At 39.8% G+C, this 26,276-nt stretch overlaps 1 protein-coding gene across 1 annotated transcript in view; it reads left to right on the top strand.

Moving 5' to 3' along the window:
- The first annotated feature begins 10,309 nt into the window (after positions 1–10,309).
- The window catches only part of Slc27a6 (solute carrier family 27 member 6), a 69,644-nt gene continuing 53,677 nt past the window's right edge, over positions 10,310–26,276 (top strand). Inside the window, exons 1-2 of the mRNA XM_034517653.2 lie at positions 10,310–11,399; positions 25,885–26,088. Of these exons, the coding sequence (XP_034373544.1) occupies positions 10,919–11,399; positions 25,885–26,088 (685 nt within the window). The 5' untranslated portion in view covers positions 10,310–10,918. The remainder of the gene's footprint in view (positions 11,400–25,884; positions 26,089–26,276) is intronic.

Raw genomic sequence — 26,276 nt, 5'->3', positions numbered from 1 at the left:
TGGTGCTGGATTGTGGTATACAAAGCAGTAGGGGAGGCGGTGGAGAAAAGAAATCAGTGATCTCTCTTGGTGCTGGACCTTACATACCATAATAGCAAGATGTGCCAACTGCAATAATGGTGTGATGGTTATAAGGGTAACTGATCAGATTCTGATTGGATTTGAGGCCTACTCCGCAGGATGGCTTTTTATTCCAGCTTCAACACCACAGGGTGAACCGAAAAAAGCAGCAAGTGCAGTGTCAGTGACTGGAAGAGGTTCTGATAGCAACTGAGATTCCCTGTCCACCCTACTGATAGTAATAGGTGATTAAAAGGGAAAAGAGAGGAGGGAGAAGCTGATGCTGATGGCACCAGGATGTAAGCCTCTACTGGTGGTAGCAGGTGACTGGAGAAATGAAAGAGGAGGAGACCAGTGCTGGTGACTGCTGGCTTAAACTGCTACTGGTAGTAGCCAGAGGAAACTGCCACTGATAGTGGCTAGCTGGGCTGTCACTGATGATGGTCTTCCATTAGAGAAAAGAAAGAAGGAGAAAGTCATACTCAAACATACACACACACACACACACACACACACACACACACACACCGGATGAAGCAAAGCAAGCTCCAAGCATCTTACACATGCACATGTATACACATATCCACATTTGGTGGACAGAGCAAAGTTCTAATGAGCAAGCTCTAACCATTTTGTATATTATATACATATATACACATATACATACAGTTAGTGGATGGAGAAAAACTCCAAAAGCATTATTTTTCCTTTAGTCCTTTTACATCCCCTAAAGCAAGGTTCTCTATGTAAGTCAAAGAATTACCTTACAGATAAATTGCTACACAAGAGGGAATTACAGCAGGATTGTTGATCATAAGCTCAAAGCAGTAGTTTTTCCATCTTCTACTCCGTAAGCTCATTATGAATTCAAAGTGACAGCATCTTACGTTGATGACTTTACTTATCATGGTGCACATCTGTGACCTCATTTCTGGGCCTGACCTAGAATGAAGGCTTTTCTTGATCATTAATTTGTTTCAAGCCTATTTTTCTTCTTGTGCTTGTGTGAAAACTCACTGTTCTCCTTTTCATACCTTCTCTGTTATTTTGTCAGAGGAAGCATGTGCTATTTTTGATTCTAACCTTAAACTTTCTATCAACTATCTTAACTTCTTAAAATTATTTGGATCAAATCAGGAATTCTATGAAATCATTAAAACATCTAGACAGCATTATTTCATCAAAGTTTATCTTCATGTTGATCTCTAGGAAATTTGCCCAATAGGCTGGGCTAATACCCAGGTATCAATCGTAACAGATTACAGGCAAAAAGGGTCTCTCTTAGCCCAATCACACCATGTCAGAACAATGAGGAATACAGCAGTGGCAAACATGAGAAAGCACATAACAGCAAGAGGCAATCCTGGGACAAAGCTCCTGGGGCCGTGCATCTACCAGTAAACCTGATCAAAGACCCATGTCTGAGGAGGATGCAGACATTAGGAAGAAGTTACTGGTGGTGTTTAGCTAAATAGTCATGCTTCCAAACTGCTTTCTAAATATTTATGTTTATAAACTTAGATGTATGCTGCTTTCAACCTTGGTCAGAGAAGCTATTTTTCACAGGTAGTGGTTAATGCAGAGATTGGTAACTGGCCAATGTGCTGAAAAATAAATGAGTCTAGGTATTCAGCTATAAAAGAATCATCTATTTCAACCTTCTACCACCCAAGGACATTGTATAAAAGGGGCCCCTGAAATCCTGAAAGAGCCGGATGATATCTGAGAAACAGTCTTCTGGATACAACATGGCTAATGAGCAACTCAAAATTGTAAAGTGGATTTGGAAGAGGTTCTTGAGGCCCCAGGCCTAGGATGAGCGCTACTGGCAGTTGATGAATGCCAAGGGCAGAAGGTCACTTTTCCTTGGGGCATGGCAGGTGGTCAAGTGCCATGACCCAGAAGATAACCTCATATCCATGTACACGTAGACATCACTAGTTTGACTCAGTGGGTTATTCATTTTTTTTTTCAACTAGAACATAAAGCAAGAGAGACACTCACTGGTAAGGGCCATTGATGAAACTTGAGGGAGGTAGTAGGGTCCATATAGTCAAATAACTTTCTATGAATGTATGCAAATTTCAAAATATATTTAAACATTATTTTTTAAAGTAATACACAAATCAAAACAAAAAAATATTTGTGTTTCTCAATAATGACAGTTGCTGTTGCATATCTTTCTTTTATCAGTTAGTTACTACAGAAAGGGAACTAAGCATTTATCAAACTGTCTTATACAAACATTCAAAATAACCATAAAGCCTTTATTATTTAAAAAAAAGTCAGCTAGCAATGTAGGTAGAATGATAGGTAAGGGAATTTATTTAGGGCAAGTATCTACTAATTGGTGATAAAAAAATCTTGGGTGCTTGATAGAAAATTGGACACTGTCAGAGAAACAAAGGCCACTTGCTAGTGTTTGTGAAGTGACAAACCACAAAGGGAAGACAAATCAGACATCATCACCTGAAAGCATTAGTCAATATTGTCACTGCCAATAGTGACGGCTGACTGATTCATGGTGCCCAAATAACCAGTGCTGTAATATAATATAAGTGTATAGCATCACCTATGAAGTAGTCTTAGTTTATTTTTATTTTATGTGCACTGGTGTTTTTCATGCATGTACGTCTGTATGAGTGTATCAGGTCCGTTGGATCTGGAATTATAGACAGCCATAAATATGAATGCACAAATGTCTCTAGTAGAATGTAGCTATATGCTCCAGTAACTGGGTTACATGGTAGTTCTATTATTAATTTTTGAGAAATATTCATATTGATTTCCATATGGCTGTATTAGTCATACTCCCACCAGCAGCAAACAGGAAGTTTTTACTTTCATTCTTTCATTGCAAGTATTTGGTGTCTTCTTTCTTAATGGTAGCCATTCTGATGTGTGAGATGAAATATCAAAACAGCTCATCTTTGTAATGACTTAGGATGTTGGACCTAGGATGTTGGACCGTAAAAATCCTTATTAGTAATTCATATATTTTTTGAGGGCTTTCTGTTCAATTAATTGCCTAATTTGTTGATTGGCAGGTTTTAGTGGCATTTTGTTTTAGCAGTCATTTATATTCTAGATATTAACCCTCTAACTGAAGTAGCCAATGTAGCCTTAAGTGTAAAGAATGCTATAGGAGGTATCACAATTCCTGACCTCAAATTATATTATACAGCCATAGTGACAAAGTCAACATGATATTTGCATAAAAACTTTAATGTTGATCAGTACACAGAATATGAAGAAATAACACAGCTAAGGGTATCTGAATTTTAACCAGGATGGGTCAAGAACTATACTGGGAATACAAACCAGCCTTTCCAACGAATGGTGCTGACCAAACTGAATATACTGAAGAAAAAAAACTAGATTTATCTTTCTCGTGCTACTTAACAATCAATTCAAAGTGGATCAAAGACTTAAGCTTAAAAGCTGGAACTACTAGAAGAAAACATCAAAATATATGTCAAGATATGAATATGCAAAAATTTTCTGAACCATATTCCAACAGCACAGGGATATCTTCAAGAAATAACAAATAGACTAAATTAAATGTAAGAATTCTTGCACGGCAAAGTAAATTATCAGATGACTCAATAAATAGTCTACATAATGTGAGAAAATCTTGAACTGTTCTTTTTAAAGAATAAATCTTGGGAAAAGGCAAAAGAGGTTGTGACAGGGACTATATAGATTAAACATTTTTGTAAGCTAGGGTTGATTTTAATTTCTCCAAAGCAACAACAACTAAACTATTTTCAGAGGTATTACATATGGAACATTGGACAAAGCACTGATTTTTAAAATTCTAACTAGATGTGACCATTATTGTCAATGGAAGAAATTTAGCAAATAGCATTTTTCAATTTATTTGTTTCTCTTTTTTGTTTCTGTTTGTTTTGTTTGTTTGTTTGTTTGTTTTTGTATTTCCTTGGTTTCTAGACAACTTTCATACTGTAGCCCAGGCTCACCTTAACTAATCTTCTTGACATAGCCTTCAAGGAACCTAAATTCTAATTGTGAGCCATCACCCACAGCTACAATTTATTAACTACTGCTTAGTGTCCACGATACTGGAACATACTCTGAATGCTACCAGAGAAGAAAGGTAAACACCATCACAGCTACAAACTCTTTGACCTGCAGTGGTGTTCTGCCTGCAAGATATGCTGGTATACTAGTGGCACAAAAGTTGTGAGAAAAATCAGCAACTATCTGATTGGATTTAATGCCCTCTATATGAGATAGAGCCCATGTTCAACTTTGTTTGGGTGGCCGAGGCTCTAGGACTGAATAGGCCATGGACCTGGGGGAAAACCATATGCTAGTGTTCTGCTAAAGCAACACAGTAATAAAACAACTCCTGATAACATCTGCTGTACTCAGATTCATTGATTTTCCTGGTCATCATCAGAGAAGCTTCCTCCTACAATAGATGAAAAAAAAAAAAAAAAAAAAAAACCCAAGAGACCTGAAACTGAGCAATGTACAGAAAGGGAACTTGGAAGATATCTCCATCAAATTTCACCCCTTGAGGATCAGGGAACTCGGCAGAAGAAGAACCAGAAAGATCCTAAGAACCATGTGGATGGAGGACATCAAGGAAACAAACCTTCTAAGCACAACAGGGCTGATATACATGAAACAGAGACTGTAGCAGCATGCACAGGCCCTGCACGATCTAAGCCCAATGTGGTCCCAGTGCTGAGAGGGGAGGTGGACACAGCTCCCCCAGTCACCAACTGAGAAACTCTCTCTGGTTGGCAACTGCTTGGAAAGGAAAAAAGGGTTTGGCAGTGAACATTCACTAGGTATAAAAACTACACTTAAAGAGTAGCTCAACAATAGATGGCCAACACAAAATAAACTCAAATGTATTTTTCTAGACTTTTTGTCTCATGATGCTTTATCTGGGCTTTTTTGAAAAAAACAAAACCAAAAAAAAAAAAAAAACCAAAAGATAACGACAACAACAACAACAACAAAACAGAAAACAAACAAACAAAAACAACAACAACAACAAAAAAACCCTTACAGGTTTTTTGTTTAATATATTATAGTTTTCAAATTTGAGCTTCTATGGAATTTTTATGTGTGCAAGTGTGTGTGTGTGTGTGTGTGTGTGTGTGTGTGTGTGTGTGTTTGTCTATGTGTTCCTTGTGCTTTTTCTTTGGCCATTTTTTATGTTTGTTTTGTTCTGATTTAGTTTGTTAATTTAATTTTATTTTATTTTTAGATGCTTGTTCATGTGTTTGGATGGGTAGTAGGAAGAGAGGATCTGGGAGGAGTTAAGGGAGAAGAAGCCATACCCAGAATATAGTGTATGAGAAAATCTATTTTCAATTTTTAAAAAAGTAAAAAATGCTACTTCAGCACTTAAGAACATGTATTTTTTAAAGTTGTGATTATTGAGTTAATATATTATTTATTGATTCGTTATAAATTGCCCCTGAATTTAGTGTCATACAAAAAAGGTAGATGAAACAAATTGAGCATAACATTGGTCATTAATAGGCCAACAATTTTTATTATTTCTACCATTATGCACATTTGATGTTTCTGAAGTAATAAAAACCTAAAATGTTAATTTTACAGTAACTGGTGTGACTTTTCTCAGCTATTCCCCTTTTCTGATGCTCATGAGGATGAGACCTGTAGCCTGGAATCTGTGAATGTCTGTGACTGAGAAGTCAACACAAAATGACATCGGCAGAATCAAGCCAACCGTGGACTACTTAACTATCCAGAGGAAAATCATTGTTATATAATTAGACAAATTTTCTTATAAAGAACTGTAAAATTTGAAGAGTGGATAAAATGGAATGTGTACGTTAGATTTTAGAAGTCTTTGATCCCTCCATACATTAGAAACCAAGTCATAGCCCTTATGATATATTTAGAAGCAGGGCCCCAGAGAACAATCCCCTGCGACATTTGGAGCATTGTTGATGCCTGGTAGACCTTACCAGGGAGGCTCTTTGATTTATTTAGTAATGATCCAATGACCTACATCTACACAGGGTGCGTATAAACTAGAAATGAAGCTTCCAGGAATTCTCAGTCAGTAATAAAATTTTACATAAATATCTTTCTCAGAAAACCAATTTTACCAATAGCCAGGAAGGGAAAAGCTTTCAGAACCAGCAGTATCTGGATCTAAAAAATGTCATGTGTAAAACACATGTGTGAAGTATCTCATTAGGACTTTGATTCACACAAATTTCTAGTTACATTTTCAATTACTGGTGAAGTGATAGTTAAATATTTAATTTGTTTGAGAGTTGCTCCCAGAACTATTATTATGGGATGGATGGTTTAGTTGGCACTATAAAACTTTTTTATATTTTAAGATGTGTTTGATGTGTCTAAGACATGAAGCAATGATAATAGCCCCCAACTCCAATAGCACTCCTTGGCTTTAATATTGTTTGCTTCATGAGGCTTTGTGGGGGGCCGGAAATGTTCTAGGACAATAATTATTTATTAATGCAAATAAACATTGTATTACAGGAAAATTAAACCTCCCACCAAAACCCAACTTAGTATCACATCCTAAAGGCAGCCATTACAAAGTGTAAAGGGCTACTGCTTCTGGGTGGAATTAGGAAGTGGGTGAATTCTGTAATTGGTATTTTCAACTCTATTATTCTCCTCTTTCCAATGTCATCATGAGGGAAGACAGTACTGATGTCTCCCTGCTTCTGTAGAATGGTAGAAGCCAAACTTCTCCTTGAGCACCTTGCTCTAAGTGCCAAAATGCCTCTGTGATGATGAGAGACAAGTTTCTAATCTTTTCAGTGAGATCAATTAGCCAACATACATAGCCTTTCCCTTCTGTCTTCCAGCATACTCTTCTCACACTCAATCATTGGAGGCCTGCAAGAAATGAGGTCATGGCTGAAACCCAGCTAGGAAAATTAGCCATCATTAGAGATGAGAGATGAGGTGAGCTGAGCAGAGCATTGTCATGGCTCCACAGACCTTAAAGTTTCTGTCTCCATACAGGATCAACCAAGATACTCTATACATGATCAGCTGAGGTCCACAGCTTCTGTAGGACTGCTCTCTGGGGGAGAAACTGAGACGGGGTAGCCCTTCATTTATAGAGGGATAGATATCCTTTATATATACAATGTTATCCACCTCCCCCTTTCTTAAGCCCTGGCAATATTAAAGTCCCCAGACTGCCAATTCACTCAGAGCATTCATTGTGATGCTTTTTGTCCAAGCTTGCATTCCACGAAATCATTCCCAGCCTCTTGGGTTTCACGGCAACCCCCTGTTAATCCTAATGCTGACTTGCTGCAGAGCTGCACTAGAAAGCACAGGAGGGCAATGGAGATTGTAGGGGCCACGCTCTGAGGAAGTGAGTTACTTCCCATCCTATAATGCTGTTTGTTCAGGATGACTTTGATCATTTGCTACAGTTCATCCTCAGCAGAACTGAGAGTGCAGAAGGGACTGGAAGAAGGGTAGGGACGAAGTGGAGAGAGGAACGTCAAATCAGAAGTGAGGAAGAGGTTAACAAGAGCGTATGTAGACTGGGAAGACCCTTCTCTTCCTGCGCTGACTTGTATGTAATCATACTGGTTTTTTTTTTTTTTTTTTTTCCGCTTTCAAATACGCTTAGAGAAAAAAAAAAACATAATATTGATATATGTCACAAAGGGAAGCTGTGTAGCATTGGACTGTCCCTGGTCAAAAGCGGTCTCGGGCCATGTGTCTAGATGATTTACAGACTCCTGTTTCTCTTTCTTTTACATAAATCTTAGATCTATTCACTTGTAGCTATTGCTGTCCAGCAGCCACTGTGCAATAACATGGTATTGTGGCCTAAGTTATATCCATCTTTGATAGCTGTCTTTGGCAATACTGAAAGTGGATACAAAGCTTAGGGATGAGGTAACCAATTCATATGCTAATGCAGGAATGCACATGCCTCTTACATGCTTCAAGATGTTCACAGACTCCATCTTCTGTGGAGAAGAAGCACGTAGAAAATACGCCTGTGTAAGTTTTAATAACATGAACTCTAAGATCTTAATATGTCAGAGTCAAACATTAACAGACTGTCTCGCACTGACAACCCTGGATATCCTCTAGTCTTACTTATATTGGCAAAGAAGTTCTGATGAAAGTCAAGTTCTGTCTGTTGAAATGTTGCTACAAGTTCATAAGGAAAGACAAGCATGCTTCTCTGTGGGGGGAGAGCATGTTTGCTCATATCGGTGATCTATATTCATTTTGTAGCTCAAAGGTGTTTTCCAGGACATGACTGAGTCACTGATCCAGAAGCGCAAGCAAGGCCACTCCAGACACGCTCATCGGGTCTAAAATGCTTGCTGTTGCAGCCTTGCTCTCCTACCCAAAAAAGACCTTTCTGGATTAAAAAGATGAGAGCTTGTATATAAAGTTCGAAAACATTCTCTTCATCCACGTGGGAGGATCTAAGGGTCTGTGACTTCAGGGATCTTTATCGTGACTTCAAACTAACCAGGGCAGCTATAGCCTGTGTTTGGTTTTACGGAGGGTCTTGTTGTTTTATTTCATTTTGTTTTGTTTGTTTGTTTTCTTTCTCTTTCTTTTATTCTTAAAGAATCTGAAGTTTAGCTAGAAGATGGATGGATGGAAGAAAAGCCACACATAATGAAGCACTGATGATTATTTTAAATATACAACTGGCTTTGCATATACCTTTAAAGAGCTGGGCTGATGATGGTGTCTGCTAGGAAAAAACTTATTAGTAAGAGCCAGGAAGACGAGTCAAGCACTGCCCAATCAGCAGGAATAGCGGAGTTTGGATCCTTAGCATTGATGTAGAATGCCAGGCCAGGTGGTGGGAGCCTGCAGTCTCATCACTGGAGAAACAGAGACCAAAAGGCCCAGCAGGCTTGTTGGCCAGCCAATCTTGCCCATACCACTAGGTTCAATGAGAAACCCTGTATCATCACCATCATCATCATCATTATCATCATCATCATCATCAAAAAACAATAATCTCCATAATGATAGATAAAGACAGACGCTTAACATCAACCTCTCGCCTCCATAGCAAGTGTACACACCACTGTGCACACCGACTTGCAAGTGTGCATACATGAACACATACACGCTTATAGATAATTGTTGTGTATGTAAGTATGCAAAACCACATCACTTAACATGTATAATTGACTGCTCCTCGGTGTTTTATCTTTAGTAGAGTGCTCTCTTTTTTGCACAAAAGTCTATATTCTTTTAATATAGCTGCTACCTTCCTGCTTCAAGTGTATGTATGAAATCCTTTGAATTTGACAACTTTTTAAACAGCTGAACTGAAAAAAAAAAAACCCTAATTTTTTATTGGATTCTTTCTTTGACAATTACATGCGTGCATGTAGTACATTCTGATGACTGCAACTTCGCCTGCTCTCATGCCTTTCCCATTCCTGCTACCCCCTTCATCCCTACAAGTTCCTTTTCCAAAATCACAGGATATGCAGCATTTCATACATTAAAAAATACGGATGTGACTTAAAATATTAGATCAATATTTTTCAGAAACTGGTGCTCTCAGGATAGTGTTACAACGGACAGGCCAACTCTTACTTAACCATACACTTTACAAATTGCCTTTTGTAAAAGAAGAAAATGTAAGCTTTCATGAGAAGGTCCAAACATTCCTCCTTTTCTCAGAAAATAATCCTTCTGGGACGTAACTAATTCATAACTCTACGTTCTCCTTCCCTTCTGAGCAGATTTCCCTTTGCTTATTTGGAACCTTTACCTTAAATCTCATTAATAGTTTGCTAACTCTACTAAAGAACCCCTGCGACATCATTCTTTCACCTCACCAGTCTCTCCAGAGACCCCTCATCACCCCTGACTCAACACCAGTAGATGGGTGTCCACACCATGCTTTTCCGTCTCTGCCTTACTCTATGTAGGACTGCAGGATGTCCAGCCTGAGGTCCGGTTTGAGGTGTGAACTGGCTACTACACTCCTATGTGGAAGGGGAAGACCATTTGCCCCCAAGAAGCCTGACAGAGAGTCCAGTCACTGTCACACTGGCTCGAGGCTGGGGGAGGGAGGCGGGAGGTAGGAGGCGACTCTCCCAGCTTCAAGGACACTGGGAAGAAGATAGCTGGCCTCCCTCCTGCCCTGCAGCTCCTTCCAACAGACTCTGAGCTTGTGTAGGAGGGAAAGCAGAGCCGAGTCCTGGGCGGAGCAAGGCTGACTGGGAGAGCGTGGCTTCTGGCTGGGGACTGTGAGGCGTGGCTGAGCCCTTGCAGGAGCACAGAGGGAGACAGCAGGAAACCGCGGGCTTTCTCAGCCATCCCAGCTCCAAAGCAGATCCCAGGTCCTGGTGCTCAAAGTAGCCAAGCTTAGCAGGGTTCTCAGAAGGAGCAAGGGGTGCCAAAGCCATTCCCAGCTTGAAACCCAGAGAGCTGCAAGGAGCCTGTTGGAGGGTGGGTGCATTGAGCTGCCTTGGGCTCATTTCCAGCCCTGTGAATGTTGTGAGTACAAACGCTGTTTTGTTTTGTTTTTTTCCCCTTTTCTTTTTCTTTTTTTTTCTTTTTTTTTCTTTCTTTCTTTCTTTCTTTTTTTTTTAATCAAAGAAGACTCAGAGCTCTGCTCCACAGCTGCCTCTCCCAGTGCCCCAGGCCTTATCACCAGCATTCTGTAGCTTTCTGGGTGAAAACCTTTGATTTCTTTCACGGGATACACAAAGAAATCCTGAGCCAGAACTACAGGTGCCAGCCCCTGAGTTTTTCAGGACAGGAGTCTCCGGGGCAAAAGAGGCAAAGTTCTCGGAAAGGAAAGAGACACTGGTAGGACCCATCGGGTCAGCTGGACGTCTGGGCGCCCATGCTGCTGTCATGGCTCACAGGATTTGGGGCTGGACTGCTCTCCCTGCACTTCGTGCAGAAACTTCTGTTCCCGTACTTCTGGGACGATTTGTGGTTCTTGCTGAAGGTGATACGCTACGGAATTAAGATGGAGATGTACAAACTGAGAGGGGAGCTGGTCACGGTGCTGGATAAGTTCTTGAGCCACGCCAGGAGGCAACCACAGAAAGCCTTCATCATTTATGAGGGGGACGTCTATACCTACGAGGACGTGGACAAGAGAAGCAACAGAGTAGCCCATGCCTTCCTGAGCCACTCCTCGCTGAAAAGGGGGGACGTTGTGGCTTTGTTGATGAGCAACGAGCCCGACTTCGTTCATGTGTGGTTTGGCCTGGCTAAGCTGGGCTGCGTGGTGGCCTTCCTCAACTCCAACCTTCGCTTCGATTCCCTTCTGCATTGCATCCGCACCTGTGAACCCACTGCCGTGGTGGTGGGCGGAGGTAGAGTATGGGCTGTGGTCTGCTATGCACAAAGCGAACCAACCTGTTTCCTGCCCTTTCCTTTCTAACCATGCTTCCTGTCTAGTACTTTTGGGGTGGGTGATAAGGTATGCAAGTTACGCATATGCAATAATATTTCCATCCCCATAGCCAGCGGCTCAGCTCCTCCCACGCCTCCTCAATCACCTTGCTGTAGATGAGCAAACAGTAATACAACTATAGAATATCTTTATAAAATCTCTGCTTCTTGCCATTTTGGGGGATGGGGCTACTGGTACCTTCGGTCCCTGCAAGAATTCAAGAGAGATAGGGTTGAGCCCGTTATTTTATAAGACCCTGACAAAATGTCTCATGAATAAAAAGGCTATCAATTTTTTAACTGTACCTCCCCCATAGTCACTTTTTCAAGAATGAGTGCATTTGGATAACAGAACATTTAAACTTGGGATTCACACACTCTTATTTCCATTCCTGCACTTACTTTATACTCTGCAGGCTAGGATTTGACAGAGCAAGGCTGGGCTATCTGTCAGTCAGGGGCAGGCTCTTGGCAGACAATAGTCCTTTCCCTTGTTTTATTCTCTCCACCATTTTCTTTCAGTTACATTCTTTTCCTCCTGATGTGAGCTGAGATGCCTACTATTACACATAGTCACAATGAAAAACATAAATCTCTGGTTTAATGAGGAATTAACTAAGTAAATAGGAAGGTGGGTTGCTCAGTAAACTGAAACAGCTAACATCCTAGTAGTTTGGTACAACCTAAAAGGTTTAGACCACTTCTTCTTGTATGGAGCTAAAAAAGGCATGGGGATGTCCCTGGTAAAGAACTTGGTAAAAATGCTTAAGTATTTTAGATTAATTGATACATACCAGTTCTTCAGATAAGATTTCAGAATCCCCTAAGAGTATGGAACATAACATAATTTCTACTTCATTGATGACTAAAACCATAGACATTTCCTGTTTGCTTTTCTCACATATTTACGCCATGGCTTTGGACACAAGAAGGGCTGGTCCTCAATACCATCCTTCTTCCAACACCTCTGTGTCCTTCCAGCCTATCTTGTGGTTCAATCAAGTCAGGAAATATTTATTGTCAAGCACGAGTTTCAGCTAATTTAGAGCCGTAGGAACAGAGAAGCCAAACGTGTCCCTCGAGTTCTGTCTGGGGATTTCCTCAGGCCTGTGTTCCATTTTACTTTGTCAGAGGCTTATTTGTACATGGAAGCTTCAGTGGCCTATGGTAACAAGTAGAACCTATGAATCATGCAGAATTTTGATGGTGTGGCTAAACAGTATTTACCAAGTACTACAGCTATGAATGTAGAAGAAATATAAGCCATGTTTATTGTCTGTGGACATACTCTGACACTTTATTCTTGGTTTACATCACTATACATCATGTAGCAACTGTAAACTCCAACTTGTGCTAGAAAAAGCTACCTCCCTTCAGAAGAGCAAACTAAGAGGTGTACAGTGTGAGAGGATCTCTGTGGCCAAGATGCTGAGGTCAGTATGAGATGCTCATATTGACCTAAAACTTCTAGACACTAAGGAGTTCTAAGGGACACAGTATAGCTCACCTCTCAAGTTGGTGTGCAGACCTGGCTGTAGCATGAGGTGTCATTTAATCGTGTTCAATGATTGGTACAGTTCATGTGGTCTAGCTTTTACTCAGTTCTCCAGTAATTAATACATCCTGGCATCCCCCACTTCATCTTTAGTACAGAAAAGGTATGGAGACTGGGGGCATAGCTAAGTCCAGCAAAGTAGCATCCAAACACAAAGATCTAAGGTTTCTCTACAGAACCCAAATTTAAAAAGTAAGTAAGTAAGTAAGTAAGTAAGTAAGTAAGTAAGTAAAGCTGTGTGTGGTAATCTCAGAGCTTCGAGGGAAAGGTAGGTGGGTCTCTAGTGCTCATGGGCCGTTTAGCGTAGCCTACTTGCTGAGTTCCAGGGCAATGAGAGACTATCTCAAAACTTGGTAAGGTGGAACTCAATGGAAGAGTACACAAGGCTAACCTCTAACCTTCACACAAGCGCTCTCTCTCTCTCTCTCTCTCTCTCTCTCTCTCTCTCACACACACACACACACACACACACACACACACACTCATACACTTTCTTACAGCTGTTCCTAATGGGGATTTGTATAATCTTAGAGCCAGTGTACCAAAGTGGAGAGATGAGTGGTTAGACAGAGGACAGGCAAACCTGATGATGTTCAGGTATAGTTCATCACTTTGTAGCTGATGGAATCTGTCACGAGTGCTACTTTACTAAACTATAAGATGGTGATGATGCCAACCACTTCCCAGCCCAATTCTGAGGATTATACGATATGGCTTTCGTGACTTAGGCAAGTGCCTCATAGGTAGGAGCTAGACGCTTAGTGATTGAAACTAATTCAGTCTGTGCTCATCAAACGGCCTACACCCAAAAGAACAATGCGCAGTTTGTTTGAGAGGGTATTTTAGAAAAATTACATCTCTAAATTATGTACAGCTTTTAGTGTGTGTGTATGTTGTGTAAGAGTACACATGAGAGTGCACATGTGTGTGAATGCATGCATGTGTGTGCATGTGGAGACCATAGGACAAGTTGTAGGACCTTTCTTCAGTTGTCATTCATATTCCTTTTGAGACAGAGTCTCTCTCACTGGCCTGGACCTCATTGAATAGATGATCTTACAGCCATTAAGCACAAGGGTCTGCCTGTGTCTCTGTCTTCCCAGTGCTGAGATCAGAAATGTGAACTATGACACCCAACTTATAAAGATAGGGTACTCAGAATCTGCGCTTACTTTACCAAATGAGATGTCTGTAGCCCCAGAAGTTATATACAACTTTAAACAAATGTCACGGGTCAGGTCAGATAATGCCCTTGGTGATGGGTACAACTTCCACCTTGGCTTAGCTTTCTGACCATCTTCAGGAGGAAGCCAAAGGAAAGGCATCAACTAAGCCATCATCAAACCTTATTCAGTAACGGTGGTACCATTTCTCAAGGCTGACTCCTGTAAGGTATTCTCAGTGGCCCCGAGAGGCACACGTGGTGATGTCAGACAAATAAATCAAATAGCTCAGTTGAGTAAACTCACTTTAGGAGGTTGCAGAAACAGGATCCAAATCCTGGCTTCAGAAGAGGGGTTTTGATTGAATCATAATTCATCTGTGTAGGGACTGCCAGTTACATTGCATACCCTCTCTCTCTCTCTCTCTCTATATATATATATATATATATATATATATATATATAGAGAGAGAGAGAGAGAGAGAGAGAGAGTGAATATATATATATATATATATATATATATATATATATATATATTCCAGACTCTATGAAAACATTACAAAATGGCCACATCAAGATACCAGCCTTATAATACACAATAATTAGAAAAAATATGTACAATATTATTCCCTCCAACAGAGCCTGAAGATACGTACTTGCAAAGGAGTCTCCTATCTATGCTACTATGGTTGAGGGGTCTGGATTAGGTTCATGTTCTCTGCTAATCAAAGAATGAAAATGAAAAGACAGGAAAAATCTCAGGCAGGACAGGTGACAGCCTAGAGATTCTCAACACAACTAACAGAAGCTGCTGGGGGGGGGGGAGCTTTGTTAGAGAAGAGGAAATGCTACTCTTAAAGATAAGAAACTCTGTGGATCGACCGAGTGTCCACAGTTTCCTTGTTACACGACTGTGTGTCCTTTGCTTTCTCAATAGACTGTCGAGTAAATCACTACAAACAGCTAACTTTAAAATTGTCAGGTTTCCCCCATCTCCTCAACTTTAAATTTACTTAGCATGTGAGTTTATTTTAAAAGACTTGAGATTTCTCTGCATGAGAAGTAACTACTTCTGTTCACAGTAGAGGAGCTAATGGTTACTGTCCTGCCCTGTTTTTATGAGCAGTTGCCCTCAGGCTGTGCAGAGGAAATGTTCAGGTTAGCAACTGAGCTGTTGCAACCCTGCAATTACCCTTTAGCCATAAAGGCAATACTTCTTAACATGCAACAGGAAGACAGGGAAAAAGTCCCTTTAAATTTTATAGAAAATGATATGTACAGAGCTACAGAAAACTAAGGAATCCTGTAAACTTTATTACCCATCTTGTGTTCTGTGATACTCTCTCACAGGACACATGAACATATGTTTCAGGACATTGCTATTTGTTTTCTCTTATTTATTCAGATGGCTGTTATCACATTCTTTTTTTTCCCATCTTGGATTTAGCAGGGTCAAGAAAGTTATCTTGCTACAAAAGAAAATAATTTTATTAATTAAAATGTATATTGTAATTTTAGAAAAAGAAGAAAGAAAGAAAGAAAGAAACCTAGACAGAGAACTGAATGAAACAGAATGGCTCAGACCCACCCCTTCTCAATGGAAAGGGGGAAAATGACTTAACACATCATGTGGACACTGCAGAATTTGAAAATCATTATCATGAATAGGGATGCAGAAAGGATGCTGATTTGTGGAGGGTGGGGTTGGGGTGAGGGGTTAAGTGTTGAAGTCCAGTACACCTGGATTAAAAAGCAAGGGCATTAGCTTGGGCAGGCTGTCATCTCCTTTTAGACTTTCAGTTGCCTTCAGATTCCTTTCATTTCCAAGACAGGAAATAGCACTCCCTGCTTAAGTGTTCTATGAGTTACAATAAACAGTGCTCAGGAACGTACACATAAATAGCTAATAGATTGTTCATAAGCAGCATAAATATACATGAGTAGCACACACTTCCCGAGAGTTCTGTGATTTATAATAAACAGTGTTCATAAAAGTAGCTGGACGACTCTTTATGCCAGAGCGGGTTTCTGAGCCTCACACAAAGCACTGGTGTCGGAGTGTCTGTATAGCACTTTAGGACACAGCTTACTTCAGAATCATTTTCTTAAAAACTGGAGCCTAGCCATGTCTCTATACCAAAGCTCTTCAGCTGTTCTACACGAGAGAGTGATAAGATCTATAATTTCACCCTGACTTCTTCGTGAACATTGTTTTGTCCTCTAAAGAGAGCAGGTCACCTGTTTAGAGTTGGTTTTCATATTAGGTTTATTGAAGCAATGATTTTGGTGCTGGAAATCAAACCATGGACCTCATCTCAAGACTTCTTTTTTTTTTAAAGATTTATTTATTTATTATATATATATAAATACACTGTGACTGTCTTCATACACACCAGAAAAAGGCATCAGATCCCATTACAGATGGTTGTGAGCTACCATGTGGTTGCCGGGAATCTAACTCAGGACCTCTGGAAGAGCAGTCAGTGCTCTTAACCACTGAGCCATCTCTCCAGCCCCAAGATTTCTCTCTATATATTGATATATATTGATGTTTTACCTTTACATTTTTATTTTATAAAAAATTTTGTTTATATAAAATACTTACCAATAGATTATTTACATTAATTATATTTATACACACATACATATATATTTTATATATATACAATATATATATACACACACATATATCTATATTTTAATCAGTTGACATCCTTCCCTAACATTTGATCTTATAGGTCTGTTAAATGTACAGCAGAATAACATAAAGAGTTTTTGCAATATGCAAAGCACAATTCACATGGCAAGTTAGAGGGACATATGGAATTTTGTTATTGACTTTACAGGCTCAGAAATGTGACTAAGGGGTGCAATAATCATGTAAGAAAGAGAAATCACTTTGTGCTAAGGGTCCTGAAGGCTCACACCTAGGACTGTCACTTACTCATGCTTACACTTGGGATCCCCCTAATGCTGTGCCTTGAATGTGGGAGAAAATTGTGCATGTTTCTTGAAAGACCCTGCTGCAAAAACAAACAAACAAACAAACAAACAAACAAAACTAATTAACCAAACAAATCAAATGCATTGAGCCTTCTTCTGCATTGGACTTTATTAAACATCACAGGAGACCTTGCTGACTGATGTTCTCACACACTTCACTATGAGACTCTGAACCTAGTGTAGTCTTCTCCCAAGCACAGATCCTGGTTCCTTTAACCAGAAATCTATGCAGAGCATATGGTGCAGTGAGCAAAGAAGGAGTAGGCACTGACCGCTTTGTTAAGGTGTCTGCAGTAGAGCAGGCATCAGTGGTTTGGTTTATACATTAATGTATTTAAACAATGTTATTCTAGGGGTTGCTTGAACAGGTTGAGCTGCTCTCCCAGAGGACCCAGCTTTGATTTCCAGCACATATATGGGCCTGGCACACAGCCTTGTCTATAACCCTAGTTCCAGAGGATCTGAAAAGAGGACATTCTTTTGGCCTCCACAGTCACCAAGGGTGTACATGGTACAAAGACATACATGCAGGCCAAACAGCCACAAAATAAAATAAACATAATTAAACTATTATTGTAAGTCATATCAGTATTTTAAATTTCCTTTCAAAATCGAGGAAGCCTCTTTCATATTGTTAAAATTGATAGTGATAGAGTAATTAGTGATTCTGTATCCTTTCTTATAAGATTTATTTTCTTTTTAAGGTTGGGGTTTGGTAAACCCCAGGTGTATGTGGGTGCCCTCAGAGGCCAGAAAGAGACCTCTTGGAGCTAGACATGCCTACTGAGTACTGAGAACTGAATTCTGAACCTATGATTAACATTTTTAAAAAATGTATAAATGCAAAAAGGAAAAGGGGGCATGGGATAGCGGTTTTCTAAGGGGGGGGGAATGGGGAAAGGGGATGGCATCTAAAGTGTAAATAGAATATCTGAAAAAAAAAAAAAACAGGAAATCCTCTTAACAGTGATCCACCCTCCAGTCCTCTTTCTCCTCACACTGATGCTTCACCCTTGCATTTCAATGCCCACTATCACTTTTAACCATGGCTGAAAGAATTGTATTTGAGAATTCTGTCTCAGCTGAATTTTAAGGATGTGAAATCGAGTTTCCTTTGAGTTTTGCTCACTTCCCTTATTCTTATAAACATGACTACTCCTTGAAAACCCTCGCTAGTCCCTAGACTCTCTAGACTCAACAAAGATTCAGTTCCCAATCATATTGAAACTCCATACTTATATCCCAGTTTATTTAAGAAGTTACAGAAGTTTAGCCATTGGCTTATAATTCCTGATGGCCAATTTAAAATTATGATAACTACGGTAAGTAGTTGAGAGAGTCAATAAGTTCATATGCCAGAAAGAATAATTTAAACAAGATCTAGAACTGTTGTTTTGAAAGGCTAGCTCCTTTGTGCTGTCTTCCTGTTTCTGTCTTGTTTTTCCTTCCAGCCATCCTTGTAGTCTTCCGCTCCAGGCCAAAAGCAGTCTGCACACAGCAGGATGTGGCGTAACTGCATGAACTAACCAGAACTGAGAACTCCCCTTAGATTCTTACATCTTGCTTTATTTGAATTTGTGATAGAAATAAAAATTAATAAGACATGTTAAGACCTAACCCCCAGCTCCCTGGTGACGTGGCATCCTGTTATTTATGTGTTTGTTTCAAGTTTCTTACAGATTCTATTTATGAGTTATCTAGTGCCATTTGACTCATTATTAATTTTTATAAATTAATTTTATTGTAAAATATTTTTTCATAGAATACATTTTGTTCATGTTTTCCCTCTCCCTCAGATACTCCTGACCTCCATAACTTTATGTGCTCCAACTTTATGTTCTTTGTTTTCTCTTTCTCAAACAAGAACAAAGAAAACCACAAAACACACACACACACTCACACACACACACACCCCAAACACAAAAATGAAAATTCGAACAAACAAGCAAAAAACAAAAGAGGAAGAGAGAAAAAAAACTAAATGAAATTTAAAAAAAATCCACAAAACACTATTGAAGTTTTTTGTGCTGGCTAATCATTCCTGGTCATGAGGCTCGCCCTGAAGTGTGGTTGTCACACCCAGTGATACTCTGCTGGGAAAAATGATGACCTTTTCTTTGCCAGCAAACATCAGAGATAGCTTCCTAGTTAGACCTAAGACCCTGCAGATACCTCCTAGCTTCAGTGCTAGGACCCCTTGACTGAACCTGGGCTAGGTCCTGTGCATTCTGTCACAGTATCTGTACGTTCATATGTGCATCAGTCCTGGTCTGCCTGGAAGACACTTTTGCTTGGAGTCATCCATCACCTCTGGCTTTAAGTCTTTCTGCCTCCTCCTCCTTGTAGATCCCTTGGAGCTGAGGGGAAGGCTGTGATGAAGACATTCCATTTAGGATTGAGGGCTCCGAGGTCTTTGACTCTGAACTTTGTCCAGCTGTGACTCTCTGAGTTAATTCCCGTCTACTGTAAAAAGCCTCTCTAATGTAGGCTGAGCGCTGATCTAGGAGTATAGCTGGATGTTGTTAAGAGTCATTTTATTCCTTAAGCAGAATAATAGTATTAGGTTTCCCCCTAGGTCCAGGACCTATCTAGCTTCAGGTTCTTGGCTACTTTAGCAATAACAGGTATGGGTTCTATCTCACGGAGTGGGCCTTAAATTCCATTTAGAAAGTGGTTGCTATTCCCATAACACTTGTGCCAGCACTGCACCAGTTTATCTTTGCAGCTAGGTCACAGTTTTGTAGCTGGGTGATCTTGGTTGCACCTTTCTTTTTTGGTAGTGTTCAGAGTATTTTCCAATACCACAAATGCTGGTCACTAGGTGGGAAGCTTCTAGTTAGCCACCAGCTTGATGTCTGTGTGTTTTTGGGCATAAGTGTCAGTAGGGCTTTACCATCAAGTTGTGGACATCAAAAATAACATTGGCAATAGCCTGTGATATTTAGGGATTTATATGGGGCCACTTTGTACAATGACTCAACTGGATTTAACCAATTCCTGCCACTGGAGGTGTCATCTTGTCCATAAGATATCTAGTTGGGGCTTTGGTGCCACTATTATTTGGTTGCTTCACTTAGAATGAATGTGTGTGTGTGTGTGTGTGTGTGTGTGTGTGTGTGTGTGTTCCATATATCTGTATATATGAAATCTACATCTACATATGTATGGAAGTTTCTGCAGCAGTAGGTGTTAAAACAGATTTTAGTTTCATTTGTTCCTCCCCATATTCCTTTGTTTACCCTTCACTCCCATTTCTTGCTTATTTAGTTTTCCTATTCTAGGTTCTTCTTGCCTCTCCGTAACACTAATTTTATTTTTCCTTCCATGGGAGATTCTTTCCTCTCCTCTGGTCCCTTACTAGCTACCTAACCTCTGTGGTTATTTGGTTTAAATCATGCATTTTGAAAGCTTAAAACCTAACATACACACAAAAGAGAAAACAGAATATTTGTTATTTGGGCTCTGGGTTACCTCATTTAGGATGATTTTCCCCCTAGTTCCATCCATTTAAAGACAAATTTCTCCTTGTGAATAATATTTCATTGTGTAAATAAAGCACATTCTCCTTATCTATTCACCAGTTGATGGACATCCAGGCCATTTCTAAGTTTGTCTATTAGGAATGGGTCAGTAATTAACATGGTTGAGCAAGTGCCTCTGTAGTAAGGATACTGAGTCCTTTGGGTATTTGCTCAAGGATGGTATAGCTGGTCTTGAGGTAGTTTTATCCCCAGCTCCCTGAGAAATTGTGGCATGGATTTCCACAGTGGTTACACAAGTTGGCACCACCACTAACAATGATTGAGTGTCTACCGAGCCCACACCTTCACCTGTATGAGCTGCCCTTTGTTTTATTGATCTTGGCCATTCTGACTGGGATAAGAGTTTTAATCTGCATTTTCCTGATGGCTAAGGATGTTGACCATTTCACTAGGTGTTTCCCAGCCATTCATGTTTCATCTTTCCAGAACTCTCTTCTCAGATCTATACTCCATTTTTAAGTTGTGTTATCTATTTTCTTGATGTTCAGGATCTTTTTGTTTAAAGCTCATCATATATTCTAGAAGCTACCCTCATCATATGTATAATCGATAAAAATCCTTTCCCTTTCTGAAGGCTGCTGCCTTGATGGAATGATGGTGTCCTTTGGCATAAAGAAGCTTCTTAGCTGTATGAGGTCATACTTATTAAGTGTTAGTGACTGTGGTGTTGGTGTCCTGTACTATCACTATCCTGTTTAGAACATCCTTTCCTGTACCAATGAGTTCAAGCCTACTTTTCACTTTCTCTTTTACCATGTTCAGGGGAACTGGATCTACATGGAAGGTCTTAATCCATTTGGAGTTGAGTTTTCTACAGGGTGATAGACATGAGTCAGTTTGAGAACTTCTACATGCAATCATTCAGTCTGAACAGAACCATTTGTGGGAGATTTTGTCTTTTCTCCACTGTATTTTTGTCTCCTTTGAAAAAACCAGATGTCCATAGATGTGGACTTATGCCTGGGTCTTCAGTTCAGTTCAGTTCAGTTGACCAATGTGTTTATTTTTATACCAATACCATCCTAGTTTTATTACTACAACTCTGTAGTACAACTTGAAATCTAGGATGGCGATACCTCCAGGAGTTCCCATATTATCCAGGATTGCTTTAGTTCTCCTGGGTCTTCTGTGTTTTCACATGACGTTGAAGACTTTTTTTCTCAATATCCATAAAGAATTATGTTGAATTATTTTTTTTTGTTCAAGTCTTTTTTAATTGCTTGATTAAAGTTATCCCAGGATATTACTTTTTTTTTTTAATTGAGGCTATTGTGAAAGGTACTGTTTCTATGATTTCTTTCTCAATCTGTCATTCGTATATAGGAAGGCAACTGACTTTTGTGTGTTAATTCTGTATCTTGTTATTTTTATAAACTGTTTGAAGGGTCTCTCGGTGTAGATACCTGTTCTAGTCTTTATTGGGTGGGTGATCCACTCTTTGGTTGTTATATCCCACTCTGGATCTTAGGCAAGTGTGCTGGGTGTGGGGTTCCTGGTAGAGAATAAATTTGATTGTTGTTAGGTGACACAAAGGAATGAAAATGGGCTAGGAGAAAAGGGTGAGATTTGTGGGGAAAAGAAGGTTTTCTGGAAAGAACTAAGGAGGCCCTGGGTCAGTACCGATTGGCAAAGTCTCCAGAAAAAGGAGGTAGGGAGAAGAAAATCTTTATAATTCATCTGAAGTATAGAAATCTAACCAGGAGTGTTTCCTAATAGGTTCCACTGTAGTAGAACTGCACAGAGGCTGACAGCTCTAACCAGATAATCCTTCACGCTTCACATTCTCATTCATGAAAATGTTTAACATAGTACTGTGGATTCAGATTCAAAACAAGATAGAGACTGTGATTATGTTTCGAGTTTAATTTTAAGAATTAAATAACATATAATTGCTTTTTATGTACAGACCAAAATTCATATATTCTAGAGCATCTGACCAGGGTCTATTGTATATTAAATGATATTTTTCTTTTCCCTGCCTTCCCCTCTCCCTCTTGCTCCAGCCCCACTTTGCTTCAGGCCTCCACTTGCTCTGCATCCCCACCCTCTCCAGCCCCACTTGCTCATAAGAGGGCATCAGATCTCATTATGGATGGTTGTCAGCCACCATGTGGTTGCTGGGATTTGAACTCATGACCACCAGAAGAGCAGTCAGTGCTCTTAACCGCTGAACCATCTCACCAGCCCAAATGATATTCTCTTTAATCACTGTTTTTTAAAGAATTTTTAAAGCATATATAATATTTGTGTGTCTCTCTGTTGGGGTATATGCATGAGAGTACAAGTTCCCAAAGATACCAGAAGAGGGTCTTTAACCTTAGGAGGTGGATTATAGGGCATTGTGAACCTCCTGATGTGGGTGCCAGAAGCTGAACTCAGGTCTTCTACAGGAATAATACATACGCTTAACCTCTGAGCCCGATCTCTCTAGCCCAAGTCATTGGTTTCTTTTATGATGCGTATATAGTTTTAGAATTATTTAACTTTAGTTCCATTACCTGTTGCACTGGGCACTATTTTGAGACCTTGTTTTATTAGCTTTCTAAAGATGCTGTGATAAAGTACCTTGACTGGGAGTTTAAAATAAGAGAAATATATTCTGCCCAGTTCTTGAGGCTAAGAGTCTAAAGCAAAGGAGTTGTCAGGGTCATGTTCACAGAAAAGTAAAGAAAGAATCTTTTTCACCTCGTCTGACTCTGGTTGAATCAATTGCAAAAAGCCAGCAGGTATTAATACATAGCGCCACTGAAGGCCTTGTGGTAGATGCTAAATTAACGTAAATACAGCATGAAGAACTCCCTCACACCTTGGAAATGAATAGCATATCATAGAAATATTGAGTAAAAAACATAGCAGCTATGATAAATGTAAAACTTTTACTCTCAGAGATCCATGTTAAACTGTGGCAGAAATACAGTACAAAGAATGTAAATAACATAGTTTTTTCTATGTTCTGGAAAAAAAAAGAGTTTTCAAGAATAATGAATTTTGTTTCTTTTGCATACTATTAAGTACTGGGTACCTAAATATCTAATACTCCCTGATGAGGGGCTCACTGTCACCTCATCTTCCATATCTAGAGGATGACATGCTACACTTATTAGTGACTAAATGAAAGTTTTAAAGAACTTAGTCCCACCTCACCCTAGCCATTAGTTTTTGTATTCTTAGTCCTGAAAAAAAAAAAAAAGAGTTTCTTAAAAACAGTATCCTGGTTCCTTTCCAGTCCCCTCACAGTCAGACCCTTGAACCCACTACACTCCAAGGCTTTCCAAGTGTGGAGACATGAGCTGTCGGGATCATCTGTTCCTCTTGTCTACTTGACTTTCATTCTGTCCTTGGCTTTAAACCTCAGGATTCTGCTGGAGTTTCTGGTCACCACTCCACTCTCAGCTGTCATATTGCTTCCTGCATGAAGGACTTTGTCCGTTTTCTGGAAGCTAGCCTTCCTTCCCCTCCTCCTCCCTGCTTCAGGGATTTGCAACTTTACTTATCAATGGTGCCAAAAACAAGGCATCTTTCTGAATTCACTTAACCTTTGGCTTCAAACTGGCCTTAAAACCACAATGATCCTATGACTTCCAGAGAAGCCAAGGGATTTACCCAAATGTGCTTTATTAAGGTCGAGCAATTAAGTACCCAGATGTACTCCCAGAATAATTAACTACCAAGTGGTATTTAAAAGAAAATGTCTAGTGTATTATCCTAAATTTATATTTGAATAGAATCTGGAAAGTAGGATTCATCCCACTGGGTGAGAATTAGACCATACCACAGTTTGGAGACAATTTTGAAGCAAGTTTAATTAAATACTGGCCAGAATGTTGGCCTCTGGCCAGATCCATTCCTGGGTTTCCAGAAAATGGCAAAGAGTCATATTTTGCTTAGACTTAAAAAGCAAAACCATAGGGCTACTGCATTTCCCATGCCCTGGTACATGCTTGCCCGTGTACCAGGGGCAAGCATATATCCTGATGTATTTTCTGCCTATGCACCTCCTGCCTACATCCAATCAGGGGTCAGCATGTACCCCTGATGTGTTTCCTGCCCTCTTACTTCCTGCCTACATGTGATCAAGCATATCTGGCTCAGTTGGGTCAAACTTGTTTAGGTGAATAAAAACATGTTACCTCCCACCAACAGTAGTCTCCAGTATTTCAGGAAGTATCTGTCCTTGGGCAAGTGGGGTTTACAGGTTAGCTTTTACCCTTACAGTAGTTTTATTTATTTATTTATTTATTTATTTATTTATTTATTTATTTATTTATTTATTTTGGTTTTTTGAGACATGGTCTCTCTGTGTAGCCCTGGCTATCATGGATCTCACTCTGTAGACCAGGCTGGCCTCGAACTCAGAAATCCGCTTGCCTCTGCCTCCCAAGTGCTGGGATTAAAGGTGTGTACTACCACTGCCCAGTCCCAGTCCAGACTTAACTAATTCAAAGGTGTGTACCACCACTGCCTGGCCAGTAGTTTTATTTTAAAACTGGAAAAAGTATAGTTTTAATAAATCTCTTATTAAAATGTAAGCAGCTATGCAGAGACAGAAAGCAAGAAGAAAGTAAAGCTTGTTCTGACTTTAGGTGAGACAGTGTTTATTCATGATGGGGGTACTTGTGCAGATGGTCAAAATGTCTACAGAAGAAGATGGGATCTGGCCCCTTATAAGAACAAAAACTACTACCACACCACAGCCTCTCTCTCTCAGATCTGATTGGACTGGCCAAAGGAAGCTGGGACATATAGTCTTTTAGCAGAAAACTATCACAGTGGCCAACATTTATGTGAATCTATTCTGTGTTGTTCAATTCGATGATGACAAAATTGTTGTTTCAGTTACTCCTGTTGAAAATAGAGCCACGAGGGCTGGAATGGTGGCTCATGCTTATAGTCACTGGAGTTTGCAAACTGAGTCAGGAGATTACAAATTTAAGGACAGACTAGACAGATTAGAGTGACATGCCACAAAACAAAATAAAATTTTGCGAACCAAGTATAAGCATGAGATAGCCTTGATGCCACTCCATCAGACAGAAGATATACTTTGTTTCCTTTTTGTCTCTGCCCTAACACAGGAAGAAAACCCAACAGGAAACATTGGAGATTTGAGTTTGTTGACCTATTTCTAATCTTTTGCTTCACAGATTTGCTTGGAAGCATAGAAGAAATCCTTCCCAGCCTCCCAAAACATGTCAGGGTTTGGGGAATGAAGGATTCTGTTCCAGAAGGTATCATTTCACTCAAAGAAAAGCTGAGTCTTGCCTCTGATGAGCCAGTACCACCAAGTCATCATGTCACCTCAAGCCTCAAGTCTACTTGCCTCTACATTTTTACCTCCGGAACAACAGGTATGTACCTTCTTCTTCTTCTTCTTCTTCTTCTTCTTCTTCTTCTTCTTCTTCTTCTTCTTCTTCTTCTTCTTCTTCTTCTTCTTCTTCTCTCTCTCTCTCTCTCTCTCTCTCTCTCTCTCTCTCTCTCTCTCTCTCTCTCTCCCCGCCCCATGTATGTTGTGTTGCATGTATGAATGTTTATGCCA

The sequence above is a fragment of the Arvicanthis niloticus genome, chromosome 14 (genome assembly GCF_011762505.2).
Source record: "Arvicanthis niloticus isolate mArvNil1 chromosome 14, mArvNil1.pat.X, whole genome shotgun sequence".
Classification (NCBI taxonomy): Eukaryota; Metazoa; Chordata; class Mammalia; order Rodentia; family Muridae; genus Arvicanthis; species Arvicanthis niloticus.
Note: the sequence above shows the minus strand (reverse complement) of the source record. Positions and strands in the feature narration are given on the sequence as shown.